Below are 27,918 nucleotides of genomic sequence, written 5' to 3' on the forward strand. Positions count from 1 at the left end.
TTTTTTTTTATTTTTTTTTTTTTTAAAGATTTTTTTTTTTATTGAGAGAGAGAACAAGCGTATGGGAGAGGCAGAGCGAGACGGAGAAGCAGGATCCCTGCTGAGCAGGGAGCCCGATGCGGGGCTCGATCCCAGGACCCTGGGATCATGACCTGAGCCGAAGGCAGACGCTTAACGACTGAGCCACCCAGGTGCCCCCAAGATGTTATTTATTTATTTGAGAGAGAGAGAGAGAGAGAGAGCTCATGAGAGGGGGGAGGGTCAGAGGGAGAAGCAGACCCCCTGTTGAGCAGGGAGCCCGATGCGGGACTCGATCCCGGGACTCCAGGATCATGACCTGAGCCGAAGGCAGTCGCTTAACCAACTGAGCCACCCAGGCGCCCCATCGTTTCTAATCTTAATAATTTGTTGTTGTTGTTGTTGATTGAGGCCGATCCGAAGGTGCAGCTTTCTGAAAGGAAGTTTGGTGGCAAAGTTGGTTTGTGAGCGACTTCCGAGAAGGAGGGAGGAGGAGGCAGCCACTGGTGCTTTAGAATGTGCTTTAGTTCCCTGTTGCCTTCTTCGACTGCTGGTCACATGTGGGATGCGGCTTCCTTCCCATGCTCTTTGTCACCAGAATCACAAGACGGCAGCCCACTGCCGCTAGACCCAGGTCTCCAAGCCATGGGGGACACTACTTTTTTATTTTTTAATTTCTCATGCCCACCTGCATGGCCACCATCAGCCCCTTGTGTCTCCGGTGCTTGTGAGCATTTCTTAGTCGATTTCTGTCACTCCACAGAAAGAAGGATCCACAGACTGGGTGCTAGCCTGGAATGTTGTCTTCACGTCCACGAAGAAGGGGAGCTGTTGCCCACCCCCCAGAGTCCTTGGTGGGGAAGTAGAGACTCCTCTGCTCTCCCTTCCATCGGGCTTGATCTGCTTCCCTTCTGGCAGAAGTTCTCTTATAGAATATTCTGTACTTTCTCATACGGATTTGTGTGGATCATCCTGAGTCCCAGCCCTGGCAGGGACCAGTGGTGCTGTGGTGTCCCAATCACCACAGTCAATGACTACCTGTTAAGTGCTCTTGCAGTCTGACCACATGCAGAGCCCTTGCCCTCAATGGGCTTTCTGATGTACAACCTGGAAGGGCACACATGAGATGTGTTCTCATGGGAGTGCGTGCTGGGGCCGAGGGCCGTTCTGAGCACGTACATCTATGATTCTCATAGGAGATGGGTTCCACAGGGCCATTGTGCAATTGAAGAGCATGAGGCTTGGAGAGACCAAGTGATCTGGCCGAGGCGGCAGAGCCAGGGTTCAGATTGCTGTCTGCGTCCAGAGCCTGAGCTCGTGCCTGTTGCACTGCTTCCCACCTTGATGCCTGAGGCTGGGGTGCTCCCAGAATGCAGCAGTCCCCCAGGAGAAAGGACTAAGGGGTAGTGGTTGGCTTGTGCCCGACCTAGTAGAAGACCATGTGCGGCCCTTTATCCTGGGAACCGGCCATGTATTTGACAGCACCCTGGAGTTACAGGTTAAGTCGGAAGCATGGCTTGCTGTTGACGGGTGAGGTGTGTGCTGGAGGGCTGGCCGCGTTGAGGAGAGACAGCTCTTGGATAAAGAGATGCAAGGAAGAAGGACCATATCCGATTCAGCACCTCTGCTACCAGTGCAGAGTGATTTCTGCTGTAAAAGAATTCACGCAAAGCAAAGTGAGGCTCGCAAGAACTTAAGTCCGCACAGCATCAGTGAGTGCCTGGCATTTCCTCACTCCGCCGGGTTGTGTCCTGGCCTGGTTCTTCTACCTGTGGGTGCCCCAAATGATACAAGGCCCGAGAAGTCGTTTCCTCCACCCCCTCTACCAGAATGGACACCGGCAGCTGACGTGGGCACTGATTAACAGGAGTTAGAGGGGTCACCACATTTTTCTCCGCCCACATTCCCTAACCGAGATGGAGCCAGCCTTCCTCCTGCACTGTGTGTTCCTTCCTCCTGGCAGTGGCCATGATCTGCCCTGGGCCTGGACAAAAGTAGTCATGGTTCCGGCTTTTTTTTTTTTTTTAAGATTATTTATTTATTTGTCAGAGAGAGAGAGAGAGAGAGAGCACAAGCACGGGGAGTGGGAGAGGGAGAAGCAGGTTCTCTGCTGAGCAAGGAGCCTGATGCGGGACTTGATCCCAGGACCCTGGGATCATGACCTGAGCCGAAGGCAGACGCTTAATGGGCTGAGCCACCCAGACGCCCCATGGTTCCATCTTTTTTTTTTTTGAATTGTGGTAAAATAGATAAAACGGAACATCTGTCCTTTTAATCCTTTTCCACTTATAAACTGTAAGATTCCTGAAGGCAGACCCAATATTCCACCCCTGTCATTTCTCCTGCAACACTTTGATTCATGTTGATTCATGTTGGATTCATGTTGATTCACGTTGGATTCATGTTGGATTCATGTAGGCATGACACCTAATAACGGACTGCAGAGCCCAGCTAGGTCAGCGATCCGTTGGTTAGAAAACTTACTGTTCTGACATTTAGAGTAATGAAGAATAAATTTTTAATGTTCCTCTGACATTAAAAATGTCCCCCAGTCTTGACTTTTGCGTTTAGTACAGCCTGGAGTGGTGGAGATGACCCCAGAAGGAGGGCGTGTGGTGCATGTAATGCCTGATACCTTTGCCCACAGGGAGCAGGGTGGACGTGTTCTTTTCTGAACCTCACACTCTGTGACCCGTGGGGCACAGGCCCTCTTTCTGAAGGAGCTATGGTGAAGGGAGCATTGATCATCGCTCCAGCTTCGTAAGTGCAAACCCTCGGGGAGGGCTTTGATTTCTCATCATCAGCCTGGCCCGTCCACCTGCCTCTTTCCCTTGGTCTTGCCTGCTGGTTGGTTCTCTGTGTTGGCTTCAGGCAAAGGAGAGATGGGAAGATGAGGCGGGTGCCGGGGTCAAATGCCTCGTCAGAGAAAGGGAGAAAAGCTCTAATTCTACCAGCCCTTGTTTGGAGCTAAAAATTTATTCTTCAATTTAAAAAGCCTTCTGGGCCCCCAGCTATCCCAAGGCACTGGGAAGAGTCTTGGTCATCAGGGGGCCCTACAAGCAGCTGCACTTGATTGCTTAGTGAGGCATCCCATCTGGCTGGCCCCCCGACAGTGTTCCCGCCCTCCTTTCCTTCCAGTCCTTCATTCCCCCATTCGTCCACCCATCATTCACTGAACACATAACATGTGCCCGGCCCTGTACTTGGCCAACCAACAGCTGTACCAGGCTAAAATTTCAGTCACAGGACACATCACACTGGAATCATGCCTCGGAAGCAAGGTTTCATCTTACCTCTGGGACAAGGTCCTGCTGGAGCATTGAGAGTTCTCAGATCCTGAGATGACAGTAGCAACAACAACAACAACAATAATTGATAGTAATCACAGCAGCTAACTATAATCATATAGTACCTGATCCATGCCAGGCTCTATTCTAAGCACTTTATGGAACATGATCTAAATCTTCACAACATCCAGTGAAGTGTAGGTACTGTTATCCCCATTTTGCAGATGAGAAAACCAAGAGAGAAGTTAGGTAGCTTGTCTGAGGTCACCAACCAGCAGGTGGCCAGAGCAGAATTAGATCTGGGCCAGCCTGGCTCCAGAGCCTATGCTAAGTAACCTCTAACCTTATAGACTGCCTCCACATTGGAGGGTGGGACCAGGGGATGGGGGGTTCTTTTCTCTCAGACTGTATAGTAGTGTTCGGTTAGGAAGGGTGGGGACACTTTTAAGGCTCTGTGGTCAGCATTTGGTGGAAGGGCAGGGGGAGCCTAGCCTGAGAAGGCTTCACTGACCTTGCCAAGGAGCTTGCTGATGAATCTTACATCTGTGTTAGCTTTGGCTTGATCCCATAGATTTGCAGCAGCTGTTGAGAAATAAAAACTTGGACCCCCAGTCAAGTGCAAGGCCCAGTCCTTGGAATGAGAGGCAGATTCTGAGTCACCCTCTGGAGTTGGGGCTTCTCGGAAATCGCCAGGTTGCATTTCCCTGTGGCATCTGTGGGTGCTGACGAATCCCTCCAGTGTGTCCGAGGAGCTCGGCTTTTGAGTGTGCAGTTTTACAGTTTCCCACTTCCCAGCCCTGTCCCTTTTGATATTTGCTTCATTGTTTCGTGGGTCACTGGAGAAGCGTTCCTGGCCGGCATTCCTAGGATGATAGCTCCGACCACAGCCTCGGAATCGCTAACCAGAACCAGCCGCCAGGCCGAGGAGTGAGAACTTCCAAGTAACTCAATAGCCCGTTTTGTCATCCTTATTGATTTCTGCCAAGTTGAGCTAATATCGTCTCCTCTCCCTTTTTTTTCCATTTCGTCTTTGTTGCCTTGCTTCTGAATCTGGCGAACTAGTGATAAGCCCTTAGATCTCAAAGCTTGGAGGGTTTGCTGGTCTCAGGGCAGCTCTGAAAGGTGGTGGTGCAGCCAGTCCGACTATGGTCGAGGTGAACCCTGGGTGGACGTTTGGCCGCATGGTCGCCCGAGAGGGGGCAGGCACTGGGTGTGGAAGTCACTCGCTTGTCTCGAGCTGCAGCGGTGCCAGCCAGGGAGGCCCTTTTCAAGTGCTGAGGTCGCCGGGAGCCTTTTCTCTCCGATGGCCCCGCGGGATGCAGGTTCCGGCTCGGCCTCCAGCATCTGGTTCCAAGGCTGCGGGGCGGGGCGCCGCCGGCCTGGGCTCCTCCTCCCCGCGGTCACCTGCCAGAAGGTGAGGGACCAAGCTGAGAGTCCCGTCCCAATCACACGTGTCACACGTGTCAGAGTTCTCAGTAGCAAGAAGAGCAGCGTCCACGGAGTGTGTTCAAAACAATTTCCAGATGCCCCTTTAAAATCTGGAAGTCCGAAATGGGCCGTGGAAGGCAGAAAAGAAAGGGGGTGGGGGGAAGCAAACAGACCTCCTAAAACTGGCCCCAAAACAAGTATATGTTTTGCAGAAGGTGCTTATGGCAAAAATACCGCTCGCTACAGACGGAAATCCCTGTTTTCCGAGGAGTTCTATATCCAGCCTACTAACTATGCAGTTGATTGATTAACTTTACAACAGAGTTGACAGGAAGATGTTTTTTGAAGAGGATGCTGACAAGACAAGGGGGAAATAAGCATAAATTTGACGAGATATTAGCAAAGTGTCCCATGTGTACAGTGCTTTTTGGTTTTCACAGCATCTCCACACACATCACCTCACTTAAGTTCCAAATTCATCCCGAGACTTGGGCATTGCTGCGCCAGGCAAGCCGGCATGACCTGCCCGAGCTCCGGAACCGTGTCACCGACTGACGTCCACTGAGAGGTCAGGGCCGGGAGGTGAACCAGGCCCCCTAGAGCCCGTTTTCATTCTGCACTCCTGGATTTCCTCCCACGAAGGAGCTCTAAGAGAGTGAGGAAGCCCCGACTCGAGCTCCTGACTCTGATGAAATGCTCTAACATCACACCAAGGAGGAAGAAGAACTTCTTCCTTGGGGATCCTTAGTACTAAGTGCAGTCAGCGCTCAGTCCTGGGTGGTTCTGATCTTCAGCATCCTGAAGGCAGAGGATTAATGGGCAGGCAGTAGTCAGTCCCGACAGAGTTCGGGCGCATAGGGCAGAGTGCGGCCAGGGTATAACCTCCCACTCTTCACTGTTGCATCATCTCAGAGTTTAGGCAAATGCTGATTTTTATTAGAGGGAGTTTTACGGATGGGGCAATATCGTAGCTCTCTTGGTTGAATCAAGGTCAAGCCAAGGCCTGCGATGAACTCCTAGGACAAGGGGATCATCATCTGGGGTCCGTAGGCCCCCTGGGGTCAGACAGGTTCACTGACAGCCTTCAAGGAATTCACAGACTCTGTGAAATGACCCACAGACTTTTTTGTGTATGTGCATTTTTCGCCGGGGAAAGGATCTGTAGCTTTTATCCTCGAAAGGGTCTGTGACCCCCAAAATGGTTATGAAACCACTGTTTCAAGAGTCCTCTTTGAAAACCTTTAGTGGACTTGAGATGTGACACACACTTGAAAAGGCACGGGGGTGAGTTTTGGGATCATTTCTTCAAGCTGCAGCATTTCACCTTCCCAGTCAGCATAAGAGAATCATCGAAGCGGACCTCTATGACTTTTCTAACATAAGGTTCACTTTCTGATTCAGGTATCCAAATGGACATGGTTAGAAAGATCATTCCCATGCCTTCTGCACTGACTCAGAGCAGAACAGCTGTGAGGTTGCACCTGAAAAAGCCCCATGCAGTCTGCACGTCACTGATGAATGCTGGAAGTTCCTCAATAAATCGCCGTTCTATAAAATTATACCATGATGTATTAGTCTACAGAAGGATGGACTTGTAGTGTCAGATGTGAGTCTAAAAGCATAATTATTTTCCACTGAACCAGTGGGCCTTTATTTGGAAACAAAAGATCTAACAACTGTGGTTAAAACACAGCCAAGACCTCCTGTCTTCCTTGAGGCCCAGTGGGAAAGAAAGGGGGGAAATCACTAGGGAGGGAGGGAAGGAAAGGGTTATGGGGGTTACAGTTTCTTATCTCTCCAAGAAGGACACTGAGAGAAAAGACATAAATTTCTGATGATTAGGGGTGGGGCAGAGGGAGGGTGTTATAATCCTTCTGCCTATATGAGGCACCCAGAACAAATTATTCTTTTTTATCTGTGCGGGGTGGGGAGACAGCATCTCTGTTTTTAGAGTCTTAAAAAGTATTGTACTAATGCCCCTAGGGTACCCCCAGTGGGCCAGCCAGCCCGCAGGTCCCCCTTCTATTATGTCAGCTGGGGGATGGCCCTGACTCACACTGGGTGGCTAATAAGCTTCTCGGTGCTAGGTTGCCCAGGTACCAAAACCCATCCTTCCTTTAAAAATATCCAGCCAGGAGCCAATACATGCTTACATTTCAAGTACAATGTGGGTGCCTACACAAAAGCATTGTATTACAAACACAATAAATCTTCCATTTTTATATTTAAGGCTCACAGACTGCAACTTACTTTAGGGAACAGTCTAGCTGCCCCTAAAGAAAGTCTGTTTCCAGATGCCATTTGTTTGTGGGAGCCCCAAGCCCCAGGGAAGATGATAGTTGTGATCCCTTTACAATACATGTGACCAGGGAGGATTTCTTCTAGGAAGGCAAGGATGGTTTAACCTTGGAGTTAAAGGCTACTGCTGGGGCACCTGGGTGGCTCAGTCATTAAGCATCTGCCTTCGGCTCAGGTCATGATCCCAGGGTCCTGGGATAGAGTCCCACGTCAGGCCCCCTGCTCTGCGGGAAGCCTGCTTCTCCCTCTCCCACTCCCCATGCTTGTGTTCCCTCTCTCGCTGTGTCTCTCTCTGTCAAATAAATAAATAAAATCTTAAAAAAAAAAAAAAAAGCCTACTGCTAATGAAATGTATTGCAACAGATCCATTCCTGATAAAACTTTTGGTCAAAAAGTTATGGAAGGCTATTTTTTTTTTTAATTGTGGTAAAATACACATAACACGAAATTTACCATCTTCGCCATTTTTTAGAAGATTTTATTTATTTGAGACAGAGGAAGAGATAGTGAGAGCACGAGCAAGGGGGAGAGGGAGAAGCAGGCTCCCCACCTATCAGGGAGCCTGACGTGAGGCTCGATCCCAGGACCCCGGGATCACGACCCGAGCCAAAGGCAGACACCTAACTGACTGAGCCACCCAGGCGCGCCCATCTTAGCCATTTTTAAGTGTACAGTTCAATGGTACTAAACATTTTCACATCATCGGGTAGCCAGCACCATCCCTGTAACTCTTTTGATTTTGTAAAACTGAAATTGTAGGGGCACCTGGGTGGCTCAGTCAGTTAAACTCTTGACTCTTGATTTCGGCTCAGGTCATGATCTAAAGGTCCTGATATCGAGCCCCATGTCAGGCTCTGTACTCAGCAGGGAATCCTCTTGAGACTGTCTCTCTCCTTCTGCCCTTCCCCCTGCCCACGCTCCCTTGTGCACATGCACTCTCTCTCTCTTTCTCTTTCTCTCTCTCTCTCTCTCAGATAAATGAATTAATTTTTAAAAGAGAAATGCTGAAACTATACACCCATTAATGCCACATTTCCTCCATCTCCACAGTCCACCAGCCCCCGTCAACCACCATTACAATTTTCTGTCTTTACGACTTGGACTACTCTAGGTACCTCATAGAAATGGAATCACACAGTGTTTGTCTTTTTGTGACTGGCTTCTTTCACTTAGCATGGTGTCCTGAAGGTTCATCCGTGTTGTAGCATGTGTTAGAATTCCCTTCCTTTTACGGCTGAATAATATTCAAGACTATTTTGTTTAATGTGTAAAGAATATCTGTCTCACACCAATGGCTGATATTACATATGATAGTAAAAGATCCATCCATTATGACCAGGTAGAAGTTAGAGATGCTTGCTACTTACTATTTTGTTCTGGAAATTCCAGCCAATCTAGTTCTACAAGAAAAGGAAATAAATGGTATAAAGGTTGAAAAAAGAAGATAGGGCGCCTGGGTGGCTCAGTTGGTTAAGCGACTGCCTTCGGCTCAGGTCATGATCCTGGAGTTCCTGGATCGAGTCCCGCATCGGGCTCCCTGCTCAGCAAGGAGCCTGCTTCTCCCTCTGACCCTCCCCCCTCTCATGTGCTCTCTCTCATTCTCTCTCTCTCAAATAAATAAATAAAATCTTTAAAAAAAAAAAAAAAAGAAAAAAGATAAAGTTCTCTTTATTTGCAAATAGCATGGCTTTCTATACAGGCTCCAACGTGCTTTGAAGTAAGAGTATATATTCCAGAGTTAGCTGTTTCTCCAGCTCCACCTTCTTATTTGTGACCCTGATCCCACCCTCTGGCCTACTCACTGACTTTGTTCTTGCATTTTTCCTTCTCATCAATTTTTTCCTTGTCTGGATTATCCCCAACAGCATATGTTAAAGTACCTCCCATCTATAAAATATCTACCCCCTGACCTCATCTTTAAAATATCCTCTCTGACCTCATCCTGTTTTTCCAGCTACAGTCCTATGCTCTGCTCCCTTTACAGTAAAACTCTTAAGGGAAGTCCTCAATAGTCACCACCTTATCTGCCATTTTCTTTTTCCCCGTACAGCCTGTCTTCTTTTTATTGTCCTCTGCTAGGTGTTTTGTGTTGGCAAGCGGACTCGAGTTTGTCTGGTCCCCCCTACTCTAGGTGTGTGTGCTGGACAGAGCTGCACCCTAGTCCCTCCCTCTTCCACTCGCTCTGTCTTTCGTCCTCGCGTCGCTAACTCCTTGACCTGTCAAGGTCATGAATGACCTTAGTTGCCATATCCGCTGGTCAGTTCTCTGTCCTCATCATACTCAGCATCTCAGCGGCATTTGACACAGGAGTCTAATCTCTCCTCCCCAAAACACTTCTGTCACCTGCCTTTTGGGACACCAGTCTCCCCGTTTTCCTCCTGTCACTTGTCACTCCTCAGTCTTCTGTGGGTGGCCCCTGGATCTGCCCGGGGGTGCCTTTCCCTCTGTAGCCATGCCCTCTCCTTGGGTAACCTCATACAGGCCCATGACCCCTAAGAGCATCCAGGCAGTGAGGATTCCCGATTTATATCCCATGACCCCCCCTCCCCCCACCCCGGCTCCCCAGGGATTGGTCAATCCAGGTGCCTCCTTGAAATCTCCTCTGGTACCTCAGACTGACCTGTCCGATCTTGATTTTTCCCTCCCAGAGTTTCTCCTCATCTTGGTCAGTGGGAACCCTGACACACTTTTGCTCACACCCCCAAACCACAGTACATCCTTGATCTTTTTCTTTCCCTCATCGCTTCCCCACATTCAGTTTGTCAACCCGCTCTAGTGACTGTCTTCGGAATATATCGTGCTCGCTCTCTGCTGCTATAACCCAGGTCCCTGCCGCTGCTGTCACCTCCTGCCTGGGCTCTTTGCACTGGCTGCTCCAGACCCTTCCTTCCCCTGCAGCCTATTCCTTCAGGGCTGCCGGAGTGACCTTTTAAAATGTAAGTCAGATCATACCACTCCCCTGCTAACCCGCCATAGTTTCCTGTTACACTGGGAATAAAATTCCATCAGTTTTACTGGACTGCAGGGCCTTAAAGATCTGCCAGAGTGCCCTTCTGACCTCATTGCAGCCCCCTCCCCGACTCTGTCTGGCTGCTCCATCCCAGCCCTCTTCCTCTGCCTCCCAGCCTCTAACAGGTGCCCGGGGCCTCAGGTGGCCTCCCTCCATGCGCGCGTGACTCACTCCATCTCATATCAGGGGTCTGTGCTCAAATGCCATTTCTTCAAAGATGTCTTCCCTGATCCCTCTCTAAAATATGTACCACTACCCCCTCAGCATGCCTTTGCTCTTACCTTGCTCTTTTTTCTTTCATTAAAGTTTCTGAACATATTCTATTCTTACTTGTTGCCTGTCTCTCGCACTAGAATTGAAACCCTATGAAGGCAGCGACTTCATTTGCTTTGTTCTTGTATCTTTTGTGCTAAGCATAGGGCTGGCACATAGTAAATGCTCAGTTAATACTGTTGAATGAATTTTAGCACTTACCAGTCACAAAACATACTGGGAAGAAACAGTGTACTTATAATAGTGAGACACGAAATGCCTAAACATCAATAAGTAGAAGATAAGAAACAAAAACAAGGCTTCATTTTTTCCTGTCAAATTAAAAAAAAAAAATGAGTATTGGTAAGAATACTGGGGAATGGGCTCTCTCATTTACCGCTAGTGGAAACAGAAAGTTGTCCAAGCTTTCATAAGTGGTGAGTCATGGGTGATTTTTATCTCAACTTTTGTGGTTTGCTACGTTTCTCATTTTTTCCAATAATTACTTTTCTCCCTCCAGTAATTACTTTTTAAACCAGAGAAGTCCCTTCATCTTCCTCCCTGCCCCCTTTGAAACTTATTCACCTGGCTGGGTCCTTGCACTAGCAAACTTTCGGAGCTAAGCCCAGCAGCGGGATGGTCTTGTCCTGTCATTGAACCTCTTCTTCTAAAAATGTTGAATCTGCGGCCTATATCAGGTTTCTCTGGAATGATGCAATTCTGGGCAGTGAAACTATGTGCAGAGTCGCTCTTGCTCAAAGGGCTGGTTTGGGAGCCCACTACAAAGGCAGGGCCCACCCATTTGGAGGTGGGATCCCATAGCCTTTCCTGCCAAGACCCAGGTCTCCATAGACAGGGGAAGCCTAACATTTCTTGGTAGATACCCCACCCGACTCCCTTGCTGCTCAGGATTGAATTAAAAACAATAATAATCCGCTCTGTGCAGCTGGACTTCTGGTGCCTGCTTCCCTTTGACACACCCATGCCCCATTCTGCCAATGCCCAGGCGGCCGGCCCCCCTGCGTGGGCCCCAGGCCCCGGAAGGGAGGCTGCAGCTGAATCACCAGTGGGCCATTCTTCCACTTCCCCCTGGTTTCTTTCTTCTCTGGAGCTGCCTTGGTAGTTGGACATTCTTTTTAATTATGTCGCTTTCTGGGCTCGGCAGTTAAGTTCCAGAGCGCCCAGTGGCCCACCTGAATGATGTTCACCCCGATGGCTGGGAGCAAATAAAGGGAGCCGGCCCCTACTCAGCTCCCTGTCCCGTGCTGTTGCATTCATGCTTCCTCAGCCCTGTCCCTCCTAGACCCTGCTCCTCTGACAGTTGGCACAGCCAACCTCAAGAGCCTGCCAGTAGACTGTGGGTTGTTTTAAGTGGCACTGAGAACTGAGGCTTGGGGCTGGCTCAGGATGTTGCTTCCCTCGTGTGTGTGGGTGAGTGGCACACACGGCCACTGCCAGTATTCCAAGTGCAAGAACCCGGTGGAGTGGGGAGAGGGCCAGACTCTAGCTACTTGGTCTTCTGTTTGATACCCTTGTCCCCTCTCCCTCGGGGCTCAGGGGATGCAGCAGAGCCGGGAAGCAGGGGAGCACCTGCCTGCTGACAGGGTTGACAGGCACTGATAAAAAGCCTCCCTTCCTGCCTTAACCACCTGGCGTTGGGGGTGTACGTGTGGTTCATTTCATAATCCATCTTCCATCTTTATGCTCTTTTGAGGAAGTGCCCATGGGAGAAGGGGGATCGAAGAGCTCTCTTGGAACAGGTGTGATCCTCCGTCGGCCTCAGTCACAGCCCGAGCCTGGGTGGGACTCCGACTCCCCTGCCCTGCCCCAGACCACAGAGGCCAGTGGGCTCGCAGCTTCACTTGTTCATTGATCTGTACTTCAGTGTGTTCCAGTTCATTCACCCCTCGGGCCCGAGGGGCTCAAAAGGACGCTGCAGTTAACGCGGTTGGGACTTAACCACCTTTTTCCCTTTTCTTCTTACAGCTGAAACTTTGGAACAAATACCGCATTTCCAACATTCCATCACTAATATTCCTAGACGCCACCACCGGGAAGGTCGTGTGCAGGAATGGGCTGCTGGTGATCCGCGATGACCCAGAAGGTAGGACCTGTAGGACCTTGGCATGTCCATCCCGTACTCCCTGCTCCATCCTCCTACGGCTGACTTCATCCCCATTGGCAGAGAACATACAAATGAAATAGATATGAGTGGGTTTACTTGGCGAGAGGATATTGTCATGATGAAATTATAGTATTCTCTGGGTCATGGTTAAGATTTTTAAAGAGATCAGAATGTCCCGCCTGGGGGCTTTAATTCACGGGCCAAAGGAGACGGAATCGGAGAAAGGAAGTTCGGTTTTGAGGGCTGAGGAGGCCGTCGAGAAGCATTGAGAGCCCGGAACTGGACTTGGGTGCTGTGTCCATAGCAGCTGTCACCTCACCAATTAGAGGCAGGCTCAGCGGTTGTGAGGTTTTTGTCTCTTTAAAATCTTACCGTCGCGAAGTCACAGCCTCTGTGTTGCTCTCCTGGCCCGGGGGGTGACTGACATCATTTCTTGATGGTGCGCAAGTGCCTCGGCCTTGGCCTTGCTGACTGGCCGGGTGGGTGGCCGTGCACTGGGCTGCTGTTATCACCGTCCCGCTCGCTGGCTGCCCGAGCTCTGGTTCTCTCCCCGCCACACTGCCGTCCTAAAGTGTCATGAGGCCTTCCCTTCCTCACTTACTGATAGGGGATTCACCCTGGTCACAGATTTTCCCAGGAAAAATTTCACCTGCTTCAAAGAATTGCCCTCAGTAAAAACCAAGGCATAGTAGAACCCAGTCTTTACCTTCTCAATTCACACACATACACACACACTCTCTCTCTCTCTCTCTCTCTCTCTCTCTCTCTCTCTCCTCTGAGCCTGTTAAAAATGCAGATTTCCCAGCCCCACCTCCAGAGATGTTTGGGTCTCTTTGATTCAGGGTGGGCTTGGCCACTTGCATTTTTAACCAGTCTGTGCTTCTCCCACCCCCCACCCACCCCAGGGGATTTTTGAGGCCGTGGTCCATGGACCACCCTGTGAGAAAACACTGTTGTGTTGCTCTTCCTGCCTGGGGCTTAAGTGTCATCAGAATGTAGAACATCTGGGTTGAGTGAGTTTTTACTCTTTCCTTTAACTGGATTTAATTCTCACTTGGTTTCCTGGGCCCCAACCCAGACCAACTGCATCAGAATCCCTGGGGGTGGGCCCCAGGAGCATCCTATTTTAAAACTCCCCTGCTGATTCTAAAATGCCATCAGAGTTGGGAGCCACTGAGCTTCCAGGGTTGGACTTGAAGAAACTCATGGTTCCTCCATGAGGATTTCCCAGCCTGGCGCAGCATCAGACTTACCTGGGGGGAGTTTTGGACATACATCTTCAGCCTTGGCCCCAGATCCCAAGACTCAGAGTGTGACCAGGGCTTCTGTAACTTTCCAAAAGCCCCCCAGGAGATGGGCCCTGTGATCACCCAGGTTCGGGAACCATCATCTTGGAGGTGGGTGGGGCTCTGCCATGAATGGGTTCTGCCTTTGTTCCTGTGCTTTAGCTCCAGATCCTCTGCGTGTGTTAACAAATACTATTTGAGGGCGCCTGGGTGGCTCAGTTGGTTAAGCGACTGCCTTCGGCTCAGGTCATGATCCTGGAGTCCCTGGATCGAGTCCCGCATCGGGCTCCCTGCTCGGCAGGGAGCCTGCTTCTCCCTATGACCCTCACCCCTCTCATGTGCTCTCTCTCTCTCTCTCATTCTCTCTGTCTCAAATAAATAAATAAAATCTTTAAAAAAAAAAAAAAAAAAAACAAATACTATTTGATGATAATGCTGTCGGGCCCTGCCTCTCTGAGGCCTCTTGGGCCAGAGACCATAAGGAGAGTCTTAACAACGTTCTCACCCTCTGTTGCCTGTTTCAGGTTTGGAATTCCCTTGGGGACCTAAACCCTTCAGGGAAGTCATTGCAGGGCCCTTGCTGAGAAATAATGGACAGTCCCTGGAGAGCAGCAGCTTGGAGGGGTCTCACGTGGGAGTCTATTTCTCCGCACACTGGGTGAGTGTTCAGTCCAGATGGAAGGAAGCAGTGATGTTGCGACCAAGACCAGTCGTGCTTGGCTCTTGGAGGTGTTAACTGCTCGGGCATGACTCTCCGCGTTCTTACTTCCTCCTGCACCTGATGCATTGTTGGTATGCCATGAGTGCTTATTATTATGAATGATGATGGCAGCAAGAAAATTACTTCTTTTGACTGGTCTGAGAGGAGAGTCTTCCTAACCCATTCTGATGAGGCTTCCAGTAGTCTCTAAGGGGGTTTGTTTTCACTGCCACCCGCTGGCATGCCATGTGGGTGGGGGGCACCCCGTGTTGGACATTCACCATTACAAGAGGCGTGTTTGTTTCTGCCTCTTTATTAAGCCGGGTTTCACTCTCCCAGTCCTACTTGGGTCTCGCTTACCCGGTCTCTTTTGGCAAGTGGCTGGGAAATGGGAAGGCCAGGTCCAGCGTCAGGCTGCAGGATCCCCCTCTCCTCTTGCAGTGCCCACCCTGCCGAAGCCTCACCCGGGTCCTGGTGGAGTCCTACCGGAAGATCAAGGAGGCAGGCCAGAAATTTGAGATCATCTTTGTTAGTGCGGACAGGTAACATGAGCTGGGGAAAGTGGCCGCGCCGTTCCGTTCCCTTTTCCAGAGGTTAACACGCATTTCTCTTACCTTACACATCTCACCCCCTAAGGGTAGAGCGTGGAGATGGGGGTTGGGCAAGGCTTATCTGGGATGATTGGCGAACGGACAGATACATTTCAGATTTCCTCCTGCAACTGTCTGAAGGGGAGCCGAGAAAAACCTGTTCTTGCTGTAAATAATTGCGGCATGTCCCCTTCCAGCCTGGGTCATTAGAGATTAGGATGCGATTTTCTGATTTGTTCAGCGTTGTGGATCACGATGAAAGGGCTTGGAGGGGAAGGATGGAAAGAAAAGAGCCAGAGGCTGATGGAATGTGACACCTGTCTGGGACGGCTGTGCCATAATTTCCCTTCGCTCTGGCCGCGTCCTTTGCCTGGGGGCTGTCCTAAAAACAAGAAGGGCAGAGTCTCCTCCTGGAGTACCTCAGGTCCTTTTTACTGCAGCTTCCTCTGCTGCGGTCCCTCTTGCTGGTTTTACTCATCAGCGACCCTCCTTCATCACAATTACATACAATTCAACGACTGTTGACCAACGTATGTACCCCTGTAATCAGCACCGTTAAGTATAGAACATTTCTATCATCATGAGGTGCCTTCTCAGTCGTCACCCTCAAACCCCAGCCCCAGGGAGCCCCTGATCTGCTTCTTATCACTGTGGTTAGATCTGTCATTCCTAGAGCGTTTTAATACATGGAGCCATAGGCTTCTGCTTGGTTAAGAGTGTGCCCCTGTGCACAGCACTGTTACCCGCACAGACCAGCAGTATCATGGGGAACAGTGTCCGAGTACATCTAGGCTGCTTGCAAAAGTACCACCTGTCTCTGTTGAAAAATGAGAAGTTGGGCCTGAGTTAAACTGGTAGGACCCAGAGGAGCAGGCTACTTGGAATGGCCTTGGCGGTCTAGTTCACATCCGCCTGTCGTGGGGAGGCTGTTGCTTCTTGGTGCACACCAGAGGGGGTAGAATAGTTCCCTCCCGTAGCCTGGGGGTCTGCGGAGCACGATGATTCAGGGTGCTGGCCATAGCTTGGTAGAAGGCGGGGAGGACCCTGTGGTGGTGCTTTCGGGGATAACAGAGCGTTGCTTCCACGTGTGTCTCTGTAGGTCCGAGGACTCATTCAAACAGTACTTCAGTGAGATGCCCTGGCTTGCCGTCCCCTATACCGATGAGGCCCGGCGGTCTCGCCTCAACCGGCTGTACGGAATCCAAGGTAGGCCTTCCTGACTCCATGGGGCTCCCCGGAGCCCTGCCCGTCTGGGCTCACCGCATCTTTGGCTTTTCTTTTAGAGGAAAAGGACATCTTTATTTCCATAAATGTTCATGTTCCTTCCTATCTTAAAAATGACGTGCGGTGAATTCTGTGGTATGTAAATTATATCTCATTAAAGCCATTAAAAAAAAAAAAGTACTCATGCAGGTGAAACAGCCACTTCTCACCACCTGACCTCGTGTGCTCTGATGCAGTTGGGCCACGGAGCGAGCACGTGCTCCCAAATGACTTGGCCAAGACCCTATCCTGAGGGTTCACCTGTCACACACAGCTAGGAATGGTCTTTGGTTCCATCGGTCAGATTGTGAGCCTCCGTTTCCTCATCCGCAAAGTGGGCATGATAAATCCCTGCCACAAAGAGTCTCTGGGAGCATTCATAGGATAAGGTCTATAAAGCATTTCCTGGTTCCTGAAGCACAATAGTGAGGGCTGAGTGGCTAGGACTTGCAGGTGAGAAAACTCATTTCCTGAGAGTGTTGAAATCTTGGACTTTACTAATCATGGTGTTTTCTGGAAATAATGGTTAAGTGAGACAAACTGTGTGTTGTTTTTTTTTAAATTTTATTTTATGTTATGTTAGTCACCATTCATTACACCATGAGTTTTTGATGTAGTGTTCCATGATTAATTGTTTGCGAATAACACCCAGTGCTCCATGCAGTACGTGCCCTCCTTAATACCCATCACCAGGCTAACCCATCCCCCCCCCCAAAACCCTCAGTTTGTTTCTCAGAGTCCATAGTCTCTCATGGTTCGTCTCCCCTTCTGATTTGCCCCCCTTCATTTTTCTCTTCCTACTATCTTTTTTTTTTTAAACATATATTATTTGTTTCAGAGGTACAGGTCTGTGATTCATGAGTCTTACACAATTCACAGCACTCACCGTAGCACATACCTTCCCCAATGTCTATCACTCAGCCACCCCATCCCTCCCACCCCCCCACCACTCCAGCAACCCTCAGTTTGTTTCTTGAGATTAAGAATTCCTCATATCAGTGAGATCATATGATATTTGTCTTTCTCTGATTGACTTATTTTGCCTAGCATAATACCCTCTAGTTCTATTCACATCATTGCAAATGGCAAGATTTCATTTTTTTGATGGCTGCATAATATTCCATTGTATATATATACCACATCTTCTTTATCCATTCATCTGTTGATGGACATCTTGGCTCTTTCCATAGTTTGGCTATTGTGGACATTGCTGCTATAAACATTGGGGTGCATGTACCCCTTAGGATCACTACATTTGTATCTTTGGGGTAAATACCCAGTAGTGCAATCGCTGGGTCATACGGTAGCTCTATTTTCAACTTTTTGAGGAACCTCCATACTGTTTTCCAGAGTGGCTGCACCAGCTTGCATTCCCCGCAGCAGTGTAGGAGGGTTCCCCTATCTCCGCATCCTCGCCAACATCTGTCGACAAACTGTGTTTTTATTCTCTATTATGTGAATACCTTCTTCCCAGCCTTCACCCAGCCAGGTTTTCTCTTGGTAAAGCACTTAACTGACCTATTAAGAATTAAATGCATTCTTATATGTCAATTATGTCTCAATTTTTAAAAAAGGATTAAACTCATTTCCTTTGTAGCAGTAGTACCAGATCCTGGTTAGCCCTAGGCAGACACAGCTAATATTTGAGTTCTCAGTGCTTCTTATATTATAGGGAGTAGGAAGAAAAAAAAAAGACAAATCAAAATTTTGCCCAAATTCCACAGCTTAGGGGGGACTCATCAGGTTCTTTAAGCTTTTTCTTCATCATTTAGAGAAAAGCATATGGCTTTGTTTGGAGCTAAGGTTTCAAAAAAATGAACAGTTAATTTTAAATCAGTGCTTCTCCATTTCAAATGCACATAAGAGTCATCTAGGGATCTTGTGAAAATGCAGATTCAGATTCCCGGGGTCTGGCTAGGAGTGGGGCTGAGATCCTCCCTCTCTAGCAAGCCCCCAAGAGACACTGATGCTGGTGGCCCAGGGACCACTCTTTGGGTATTAATAAGCTAGGTCTGTTAACCCTTCAAGAATTTTGGAGGCTAGGGGCGCCTGGGTGGCTCAGTTGGTTAAGTGACTGCCTTCGGCTCAGGTCATGATCCTGGAGTCCCAGGATCGAGTCCCGCATCGGGCTCCCTACTCGGCAGGGAGTCTGCTTCTCCCTCTGACCCTCCCCCGTCTCATGCTCTCTATCTCTATTTCATTCTCTCTCTCAAATAAATAAATAAAATCTTTAAAAAAAAAAAAAAAAAAAAAAAAAGAATTTTGGAGGCTCATGCCTCCTATTAAGGAAACAGATGAAATCAGTTCCCTTCCCAAACAAAAGCTGAGTGATAGATAAGAATTGTTTACTGGTCCAGAAGGAAGGGTACCAGGTTGAATAACTTAAAGAAGATGTCACAGGCTTATTTCCTTCTAGCACTCTGTTTTTACAGAGCCTTAAAACATGCGTGCCTTGACATAGGAGCAGCATCTCTTGAGATGAGTATCAAGAGTGACCTTTGGCCAGTGGTACTGAACAGAGGGTTAAATTGCCCCTTTGTGAGGATAAGTTAAACTTAAGGTTTCTGAATTCATTTATTCCTTCATTCAACAAGTATTTACTGAGAGCTGACTAGAGGATGTCTGTTCTTCCAGGCAGGGGAGATATAGTCTTGAGTAAAAACAGACCCAATCCCTACCCTCAGGGAGCTTACAGTCCTAGAAGGGAGGCTCACACCCCATCAGTCAATTGTACAAATAAGTGTAAGTTGCAATTGTGAGTGCTCTGAAGGAAGGTGTCCCCAGTGCTAGCAGGGCCTGTAACAGGGAATCCGGATTGGTTGGGAAGATAAGAATGTTAGGCTCAAACTGAGATCTGGAAACCATAGGAGTTGCTTTAGTAAAATGGAGAGGAAAGAATGTTATCGGCAGAAGAAACAAAGGCCCTGCCAGTGTAGGGCTGCTGGGAATGAGGGCTGGGATGTGACAGAAGAGACCTGGCTTTGGCCCTAGCAAGGGTCCTCTGCTATCAAAGAGTATGACAGGGAAAGGACAGGGCTCGAGGGTTTTAAATGTTTTCCTCGGTCCTCTTTGTTCATTTAAAAAACACACCTTCTTCCTCCTAGGATTCTAATCTTCACCCCAGAGGTAACTCTGTGTGTCACTTAAAGGAGATGTGACAGTCTTGTTTTTTTCCTAAGATTTTATTTATTTATCTATTTGTCAGAGAGAGAGCGAGTGAGCACAAGCAGGGGGAGTGGCAGGCAGTGGGAGAAGCAGGCTCCCGCTGAGCAGGGAGCCCAGTGCGGGATTCGATCCCAGGACCCCGGGATCATGACCTGAGCCGAAGGTAGAAGCTTAACTGACTGAGCCACCAAGGTGTCCCGTGACAATCTTATTGTAACTGCATAGTGGAAAAGGGGTGTAGCCAGCCAGTGTGAATGTCCCTCAGCCTCAGTCCCTGGGTTGTGACTAGAAGTTCTTGGAGGGGCTCGAGGTGAGACCCACTGGTAGGCTGGCTAGTTCCAGATCTTGCCTTAGTATTACCTAGATTTTGCTGCCCGTCAGTGTCCATGTTTACACAAGGCTGTGCCCTGCTTCTGAGGACCATAGATTTCTCATCTTGGTCCTTGCAGCAATACAGAGACATTCTTGAGTTTTCTCTATTCCCTATTCACCATACACACCAGTAGGTGTCTTTGATGTGTGTCTTCCTCTGACGCCCCTAACAAAGGCCCTTCAATCATGTTCTGGCTTCTCCTGCCCCCCTCTACCAGTTCTGTACATGTCTGTGCGCATGCACATATTCACACACAAATGTGCGCAAAATGTGACTCTGTGAGACATGCTTGGGCCTTGGAGCATACCCTCACAGATGACTGGGGAGGCATCTTAGAGGTACGATCCAAGAAGAATGTCAACTGTCCTACCTCTACCAAGCCTGGGATATTGTTGCCTGTTTCTTGTCTTATTCCACCCTCATTGATACCACCTCTCTAGTCTAGGCTACCAACAACTCAGTCCTGTCCCTACCTCCCGCTGAGTGACCTTGAACTAGTTACTTATCCTCTCTTCTCTGTAAAATGGAGAGGCTTCAGTGTTGGGCCTTAATAAATATCTAACTGATTAACTTGGGGGGAAAAGGGAGGAAATTTCATTTTACAATAAAAAAGATAACTTTTGGATGTCAAAAAGCTTAAACAAAGGCAACCAACAATATTAATAATATGTATGGCAAATAATCAATATCTTTCATAGAAAAAGAGATCTCCTTAGGGGGGAAAAAAAAAAAAGAGGGGCTCCTGGGTGGCTCAGTTGTTAAGCGTCTGCCTTCAGCTCAGGTCATGATCCCAGGGTCCTGGGATCAAGCCCCATGTCTGGGCTCTCTGCTCGGCGGGAAGCTTGCTTTTCCCTTTCCCACCCGCCCTGCTTGTGTTCCCTCTCTCGCTGCTCTCTCTCTGACAAAATAAATAAATAAAATCTTAAAAAAAGAGAGAGAGAATTGGGCACCTGGGTGGCTCAGTTGGTTAAGTATCTGCCTTTGGCTCAGGTCGCGATCCCAGAGTCCTGGGATCGAGCCCTGCATCAGGCTCCCTGCTCAGTGGGGAGTCTGCTTCTCCCTCTCCCTTTGCCACTCCCCCTGCTTGTGCCTCTCTCTCTCGGTCAAATGAATAAATAAAATCTTTAAAAAAAAAAAAGAGATAATTTAGGGGCGCCTGGGTGGCTCAGTCGTTAAGCGTCTGCCTTCAGTTCAGGTCATGATCCCAGGGTCCTGGGTAGAGCCCCACATCGGGCTCCCTGCTCGGCGGGAAACCTGCTTCTCCCTCTCCCACTCCCCCTGCTTGTGTTCCGTCTCTCGCTGTGTCTCTCTCTGTTGAATAAAAAATAAAATCTTTAAAAAAAAAGAGAGAGATAATTTAGTAAAAAGTATATATAGGATATGAGGTAGGCAATTCATCCAGTGCATTGATATGATGTGAAAAATATTCAGCATAATTTACTTCCATGATTTACAGATAAAAACACTGAATTTGTATCTATTTTATTTGCAAAGAACGCCCACCACCCCCACCATCCCCCTTAAAAGATAATCCCAGTGTAGGGAAGAGAGCAGACTACTAGTAAAAATGTAAATCAGGACAACCTTTCAGTAGAGCAATTGGCAATATACATCAAAGGCCTTTAAAAATCTACAAAACCCACTTATAGGAATTTATGCTCAGGAAATTATCCTATAGTGCCCAGCAGAAGCTGAACTTCTCTTAAGCAAGTGGTAGAGTTTTGTTTTTGGTTTTTTTCTTTCATCTTTTGTATGTGTTGACTTTCGTTATGGACCACATTTTTTTTTCCCCTTTAGCCCCTAGAAAACCCAGAGCTGAATTTGTAACCACCTTTAGGAACTTTGCAAGACTCACCTTTTCTGTTGCATGCCCTTGGACTTAGCTTCATTTAGTCTTCTCTGTTTTCCCTTCAGGAGGATATTTTCATCTGTTTTTATTGGATTATATCACACACTTTTTAAGCAGCCTCCAATCCTTTTTGGAAGAAAGGTAGAGTAGATTTAAATGCATAGGAATCTATTTCTTGAGCTCCCGCTAACCACCAAGCCCATGCACTGAGCTCTGTGGGAAATAGGAAACCAGAAGAGTAGCCCAGTGCAGCCCTTGAGTGGACAGGAGGAGATTTACATTGGCAGATATCTCGAGAACAGAGTATGACGATGTCTTGAGGATCTAGAAAGCGTTGGTCCAGTAGGTGCTGTTTTGTATGAGGGCTTAGAAGACTGCCACTTGTCCCAGAGGGCGGAGCAAATGCTGGGCCTCACGTGGCCACCCTGCCCCACCACAGGGCCACTCCAGGCAGAGGCACATTCTTTCCGAGCCCGTGCCATCAATGAGCAGAATCTTTCCTCCCCGAGGTAGAGCCCTTTCCTGGATGGCACGATACCAGCGTGATGCAGGTTGGCACAGAAGAGCAGTCTCGGAAGGAGGAATCACAAGCTCTGTAGGATTCAGCACAAGTTGTGGATACACTACTAGGGCTGGAGGGTGTCCTGTAAACTGTTGGGCAGGGCACAGAAAAATTAAATGGATCATTTTCTGCCTGCCTTCAGCCAGCAGAGAAGGGAACTCTCAGATTCCCCAGCTGCCAGCCTATAAAACATTCTGGACGGAGTCGCCGCGGTGGTTAGGTGTGGCCCAGGCAGCCGGAAAGTGGCTGACCACCCCTGAGGAGGAGGAGAATGGGGAGTGCTCGGAGACACGATGATTTGACACCATCCCTTAAGGCCCTGGCGGTGTGGGGATGAGAAGGACGCATGTGGTCGCGACTGCAACGGGCCCTCAGTTGAGGATCAGCAAGCCGCCCTGGAGGGGCCCTGTGCGCAGGCAAGCAGCAACCAGCCAGGCGCAGTGAAAGAACGTGCGGTTCGGGCGAACCCAGCTCCCGCCAGCGAGCATCCTCTGCCTCAGGCCAGCCCCGCTGCGGCTGGTTTGCTGGCTCCGTGGCACACAGGCCCTGCCATCTGCGCTAGTCTCTCATCGGGGCGGGCCTGTCTGCTCTCCTAGCCCCCAGCTCCTGCTGCCTGGCTCTCAGGTTTATAGTCTCCCTGGCACAGTGTTTGTGCTGACCGCTTCCTTGATCGCTGACCTCTTGAGCTAAGCCTTAGGACTCATTCCTGCAGGCAGCCTTGCAGGCATTGCATGCTGACCTTGACTTGCCTGCCTCTGGCCCCATCAAGCCAGAGATGCACTAAGCACAGTGAAGTGAGAGTGTAGAGAGAAGCACGGGATCCTTCTCAAGGCAGCACCCAGTGAAGGGCCATGCAGTGGAATAATCTGAGTTCTGATGAGACTCTGGCTTGGAGCTGTTGAACCAGGAAGGCTTCCTAGAAGAGGTGGCTCTGGAGCAGAGCCTTACCGAGGGGATGGGATTTAGATAGGGAGGGTCTAGGGCAAAGGTCAGAATAGGACGCCTGTGGCGTAGTGTAGGGCAGAGAGGGCAGTAAGGTCAATGATGCCACCTCTTAGGGGCGCCTGGGTGGCTCAGTCGGTTGGGCGTCTGCCTTCGGCTCAGGTCATGATCCCGGGGTCCTCAGATCGAGCCCCGCATCAGGCTCCCTGCTCGGCGGGAAGCCTGCTCCTCTCTCTCCCACTCCCCCTGCTTGTGTTCCCTCTCTTGCTGTGTCTCTCTCTGTCAAATAAATAAATCTTAAAAAAAAAAAAAAAAATGATGCCACCTCTTAGCGAGCCTCTAGCACCATGCCCCATGTCTCCTCGAACTTGACCCTTTGCACTTTGCAGCCTTTTGAAATTTTTGATTAAAGTTGTGACCAGTGCCATAGTGACACTTAATCTAGACTGGAAGAGAAATCCCAGAGGCAGATTGTCCACTGATACTTCTGATGGACACAGTGAGCACCCACTGTGACCAGGCCTCACACTGGGGTTTGTGACGGGCCTACCTGTGGGGAGAGGGACACGTGGCCCACATGGCTTCTGCAGCCTGGGGCCCATCTCCCCGCCTCTGCCTCCCTCCAGCCTCACAGGTTCACTTAGGATCTTCTGCTTCATGGCATCCTGCGGGTTCCATGTGCATTAGGGTCCTGGTTTCTGTTGGAAGTACATGTTGGTAAGCTCCCGTGCAGCAGTCTAGGTTGATCTTACCAGCCAGCTGCAAGTACAAGTTCTTACAAGCACAGACACTCCTCGGAGACGCAGGTTTGCGTCTACACCCCTGTAGTAAAGCGATACCTCAATAAAGCGAGTCAGATTAATTTGGGGGGTTTTTCGGTGCATATAAAAGTTATGTTTACACTATAGTGTGGTTCTTCTTTTTTTTATTGTTTATTATGTGCCAAATGTGGTTCCGTTTTCATATGTCTTAAGTCAGTTAATCCTCACCATGTGATCAACACCATGTGATAAAATCGTTGCTCTATCCTGTAGTCTAGTAAGTGTGCAACAGCATTATGTCTAAAAAACAACGTACATGCTTTAATTAAAAAATAGTTTATTGCCAGAAAATACTAACCTGTCATGCGAGCTTTCAGCAAGTTACTGATCACTGATAACAGATCACCGTGACAAATATAATGCTGATGAGAAAGCTTAAAATACCGCAAGAATTACTGAAATGTTGACAGAGAGACGTGAAATGGGCAAACACTTAGAAAAATGGCGCCGATAGACGTGCTTGAGCAGGATGGCCACTAACCTTCACTTTGTAAAAAACGCATTATCTCTGAAGCGCAGTAAAGCGAAGTGCAATAAAGGTGTGCGATAAAACATCCCGCGGCCTCCGACTACCCAAACAGCAGGCAGAGAAGATGCACAGCCTGTTGCAGGGGCTGAAGCAGAGCAATGAGGGTGTGGGGCAGGGGCCGGCCAGGGCTCACCCAGCGACCACAGGCTGAGTTCCATGGCAGTCCCCCTCCTCCCTGCTGGTGTCTCCCATGGTGCAGTCTCTCCTCAATTCCCCATTTCCCTCCTCTCTGCCAGGGAACATCTCTGCGACACCGTCGAGTTCATAACTCCGAATGTCTGGGTGTTTCCCCCATCCCTTTTCTTTTTTCTTTCTTTTTTTTTTTTTTTTAAGATTTTATTTATTTATTTGACAGAGAGATAGAGAGCACAAGTAGGCAGAGTGGGAGGGAGAGGGAGAAGCAGTCTCTCCGATGAGCAGGGAGCCCGATGCGGGGCTCGATCCCAGGACCTCGGGATCATGACCTGAGCTGAAGGCAGACGCTTAAGTGACTGAGCCACCCACGCACCCCTCCCCCATCCCCTTTCTTCTTTCTTGTTAGAAGAAATATCATCCAGGCTTTCTGAGATCCTGCCTTTGTTCTTCTAGAGTCTTGCTCTTGCCTCTTCCATTTTTCCTTCCCATTTTTGCCTCCTCGTCTCTCTTTCTGTCTGAGTTCCTTGTCCTCCGTGGAATGCTCAGGTCTCTCTTCGCCATAAAAGCTACTGTCTCAGTCTGCTCGGGCCGCCATAATGGACACCGTGGCTTTTAAATAGTTGAAACTGATTTCTCAGAGAAAAATGAGGATGGGACGTCCAAAATCAGGGTGCTGACTGATTTAATTCCTAGTGAGGGCTCGCTTTCTGGCTCGGAGATGGCCACCTGCTTGCTGTGTCCTCACATGGTGGAGAGAGTGCTCTGGTGTCTCTTCCTCTTGTTATAAGGACACTAGCCCTATCTAGTTAGGGGCCCTTATGATCTCCTTAACCTTTATCGCCTCCTCACAGGTCCATCCCCAAATACATTGGGGGTTAGGGCTTCAAATATGAATTTGGGGGTACCACATTCCATCCCTAACAGCTACCATTCCTCTCTCTTTTTCCCAAACATCAGCTGGCCTCCTGTTCATGTTTAACTTAACAAAATGTGGTGATGTGCATATAAGATGCCAGATGCTTATCCATTCGTGAACTAAAAAAGCAAAGGCTCCTGACCTCATGGAGCTTACATTCTTGCAGAGACAGGCAGTAAATACAATTTTAAAAAATGAAGTGCATGGTGTATTGAGTTATGAGTGCTGTGGGTAAAAAATAGACCAAGGTAAAGGCATTGGGAGGACAAGGTGTGGATCACAGTTTTAAATAGGGTGGCCAGGGCCAGCTCCATGGAGAAGATGATGAAAGATTGTACCTGGTGGTTCTCTGAGAGAGAAGAGTTCCAGGCAGAGCGAGCAGCCAGCGCGAAGGCTCTGGGGCGGAAGTATGCCTGACATGCGTATGGAATGGTGTACCTGGAGCAGAATGAGCAAGGGGGAATTTGGGGGGGTTAAGACTAGAGAGGGTCCCCTAAGGGCCTTTGTTAATAAAACTTCAGCTTGCCCACCGAGTGAAATGGGCCAGCACTGGGGAGTTTGGGCATAGGAGTCCCGTAAGCTAATGGCAGGATCCCACTGGTTGCTATGCTGAGAAGCGGGGAGAGGCATTGGGACGTGGTTGTAGTCATCCAGGGACAAGATGGTGGTGCTCAGGGAGGGAGAGTGGCAGTGGGGATGGCAAGACATGGCTGGTTCTTGATGGAATTTGGGGTCGAGTCTTAGAGTTTGACAGATCCGATGGGGGACATAGAGTAAAGGAAGAGTCAGAGACGCCTCCACGGCTTCCTGCCCAAGCAGCTGGAAGGAGGCAGTCCCCATTAGCGGAGCTGGGAGAGCTGCGTGCGCTGGATGGGGGGCATGTGGGCAGCAGCCATATGGAATTCAGTTGAACAGTAGCTTAATTCTGACCATGTTGCGTCTGAGATGCCCATTAGACACTCAAGTGGTGGTGTGGATTCAGTGGTCTGGAACTGGGAGGGAGATGGGCCTTGAGATATAAATCTGGCATTCTCCAGTTGCCCCGTAGATCAAGTCTAAAACTGGATGAGGTCTCACAGGAATGAATAGGGATGTTGGCAATCAGTGACCTCCCTGGTCTCCTCTTGCTTCATTTGCTTTTGTTTTTGGACACTTGGGGCTACCCCTAAAATCCTTTTCCCTTCCCCCTCTCCTTCCACATCAACCCGTCTGCTGGCTATTTCCTGCCCTGCTGTTTCTTGGATTTCTCCTTCCACATCTCCTTCACGGAGGCTTGTCCCAGGCTCTTCTCCCTGTTTTCTGAGGATTCCATTACAGCTAGAACACCTCCATTCCTCTGCACCATGTATTCCTCCTTCATCCCGGTGTGCTGGATGCACCAACATGGCAGAGCAGCTCCCAGTGAACCTTCCAGAAGATCGACTCCGATAGTGGGATTCATCCCCTGCCTAGAAGCCCTCATGGCTGTGGCCTGGCTTCCAAGGCTCTCTGCAGTCTGGTCTCAAACACCTTTGCAGCCCCATTTCTTACTGCTCCCCTGTCCACACCCTCCCCTCCCCAGCCCTGCCATCTCTCCTGGCCTGCCTGCCCAGGGCCTTCCCTCCTGGAGCAAACTGTCCTCTTGCAGACTCCCGTGCTTGTGCAGTCTCTTGCCATGTATCCCGTTCCCATGTGTAGTTCCAAAGGCTGACTCTTTTCTCGTGGATTGGCTGCTCCTTTAAGACAAGGAGTGGGGACGTGTAGGTGCCAAGCCAGGAGTTCTTTTCCTTCCTTTCCTCGTTCCTTTCTTTCCTTTCTTGTTCATTCAGGCTTTGCTTCAGGCACCATATCTTGGGCATCTACCGTGGCTTTGAGCCATGTGCCCCAGCTGGGATGGAGGCGGCCCAGGGAAGCAGGGGGCATAGTGGGGTGCGGCACCCGAGTGGCAGGAAGTCTCTTCCTGGCTCACTGAGGTTGCATGGGTCCAGCATCCGGGCTCCTCGCCCTCCACCTAGGACGGTCTTTGCCTTTGGAGCCCTTTGTAGTTCATGTCCCTGGTGTGGTATCATTTCTGAATGCTTCTCTTGAGTCTTGGAAGCGGGTTGCTCCTTGCCGGGCTGTACCGTCCCTTGGTTGGATTTTGCTTTTGTTTGCATCTGAGGATATTTAAATGCCTCCAGTCCAGCTCTGATACCTTTGACCTTGATGGAACTGTCTATTCTTCTACACTCATCATAGCATCATGGAACTCTGAAAATTATTTTTGATTGAATTCAGAGTATTTCTGAGTTTTGTGTGACTCTGTGGTTACAACTTCCAAAGTCATTCAACAGATGTGTTTATATGTATGTCTGGATATTCTGGGCTCTTTTTTATTCACAGCACTTTTT

The 27,918-nt window shown here is 49.2% G+C and overlaps 1 protein-coding gene across 1 annotated transcript in view; it reads left to right on the forward strand.

The window, feature by feature from the left end:
• NXN (nucleoredoxin) overlaps positions 1 to 27,918 on the forward strand; it is a 149,797-nt gene that overhangs the window by 107,920 nt on the left and 13,959 nt on the right. Inside the window, exons 2-5 of the mRNA XM_032428742.1 lie at positions 12,280 to 12,397; positions 14,229 to 14,362; positions 14,846 to 14,946; positions 16,094 to 16,200. Coding sequence (XP_032284633.1) covers positions 12,280 to 12,397; positions 14,229 to 14,362; positions 14,846 to 14,946; positions 16,094 to 16,200 — 460 coding nt within the window. The remainder of the gene's footprint in view (positions 1 to 12,279; positions 12,398 to 14,228; positions 14,363 to 14,845; positions 14,947 to 16,093; positions 16,201 to 27,918) is intronic.

Source organism: Phoca vitulina, unplaced genomic scaffold (assembly GCF_004348235.1).
Source record: "Phoca vitulina isolate PV1807 unplaced genomic scaffold, GSC_HSeal_1.0 scaffold40, whole genome shotgun sequence".
NCBI classification, from domain to species: domain Eukaryota; kingdom Metazoa; phylum Chordata; class Mammalia; order Carnivora; family Phocidae; genus Phoca; species Phoca vitulina.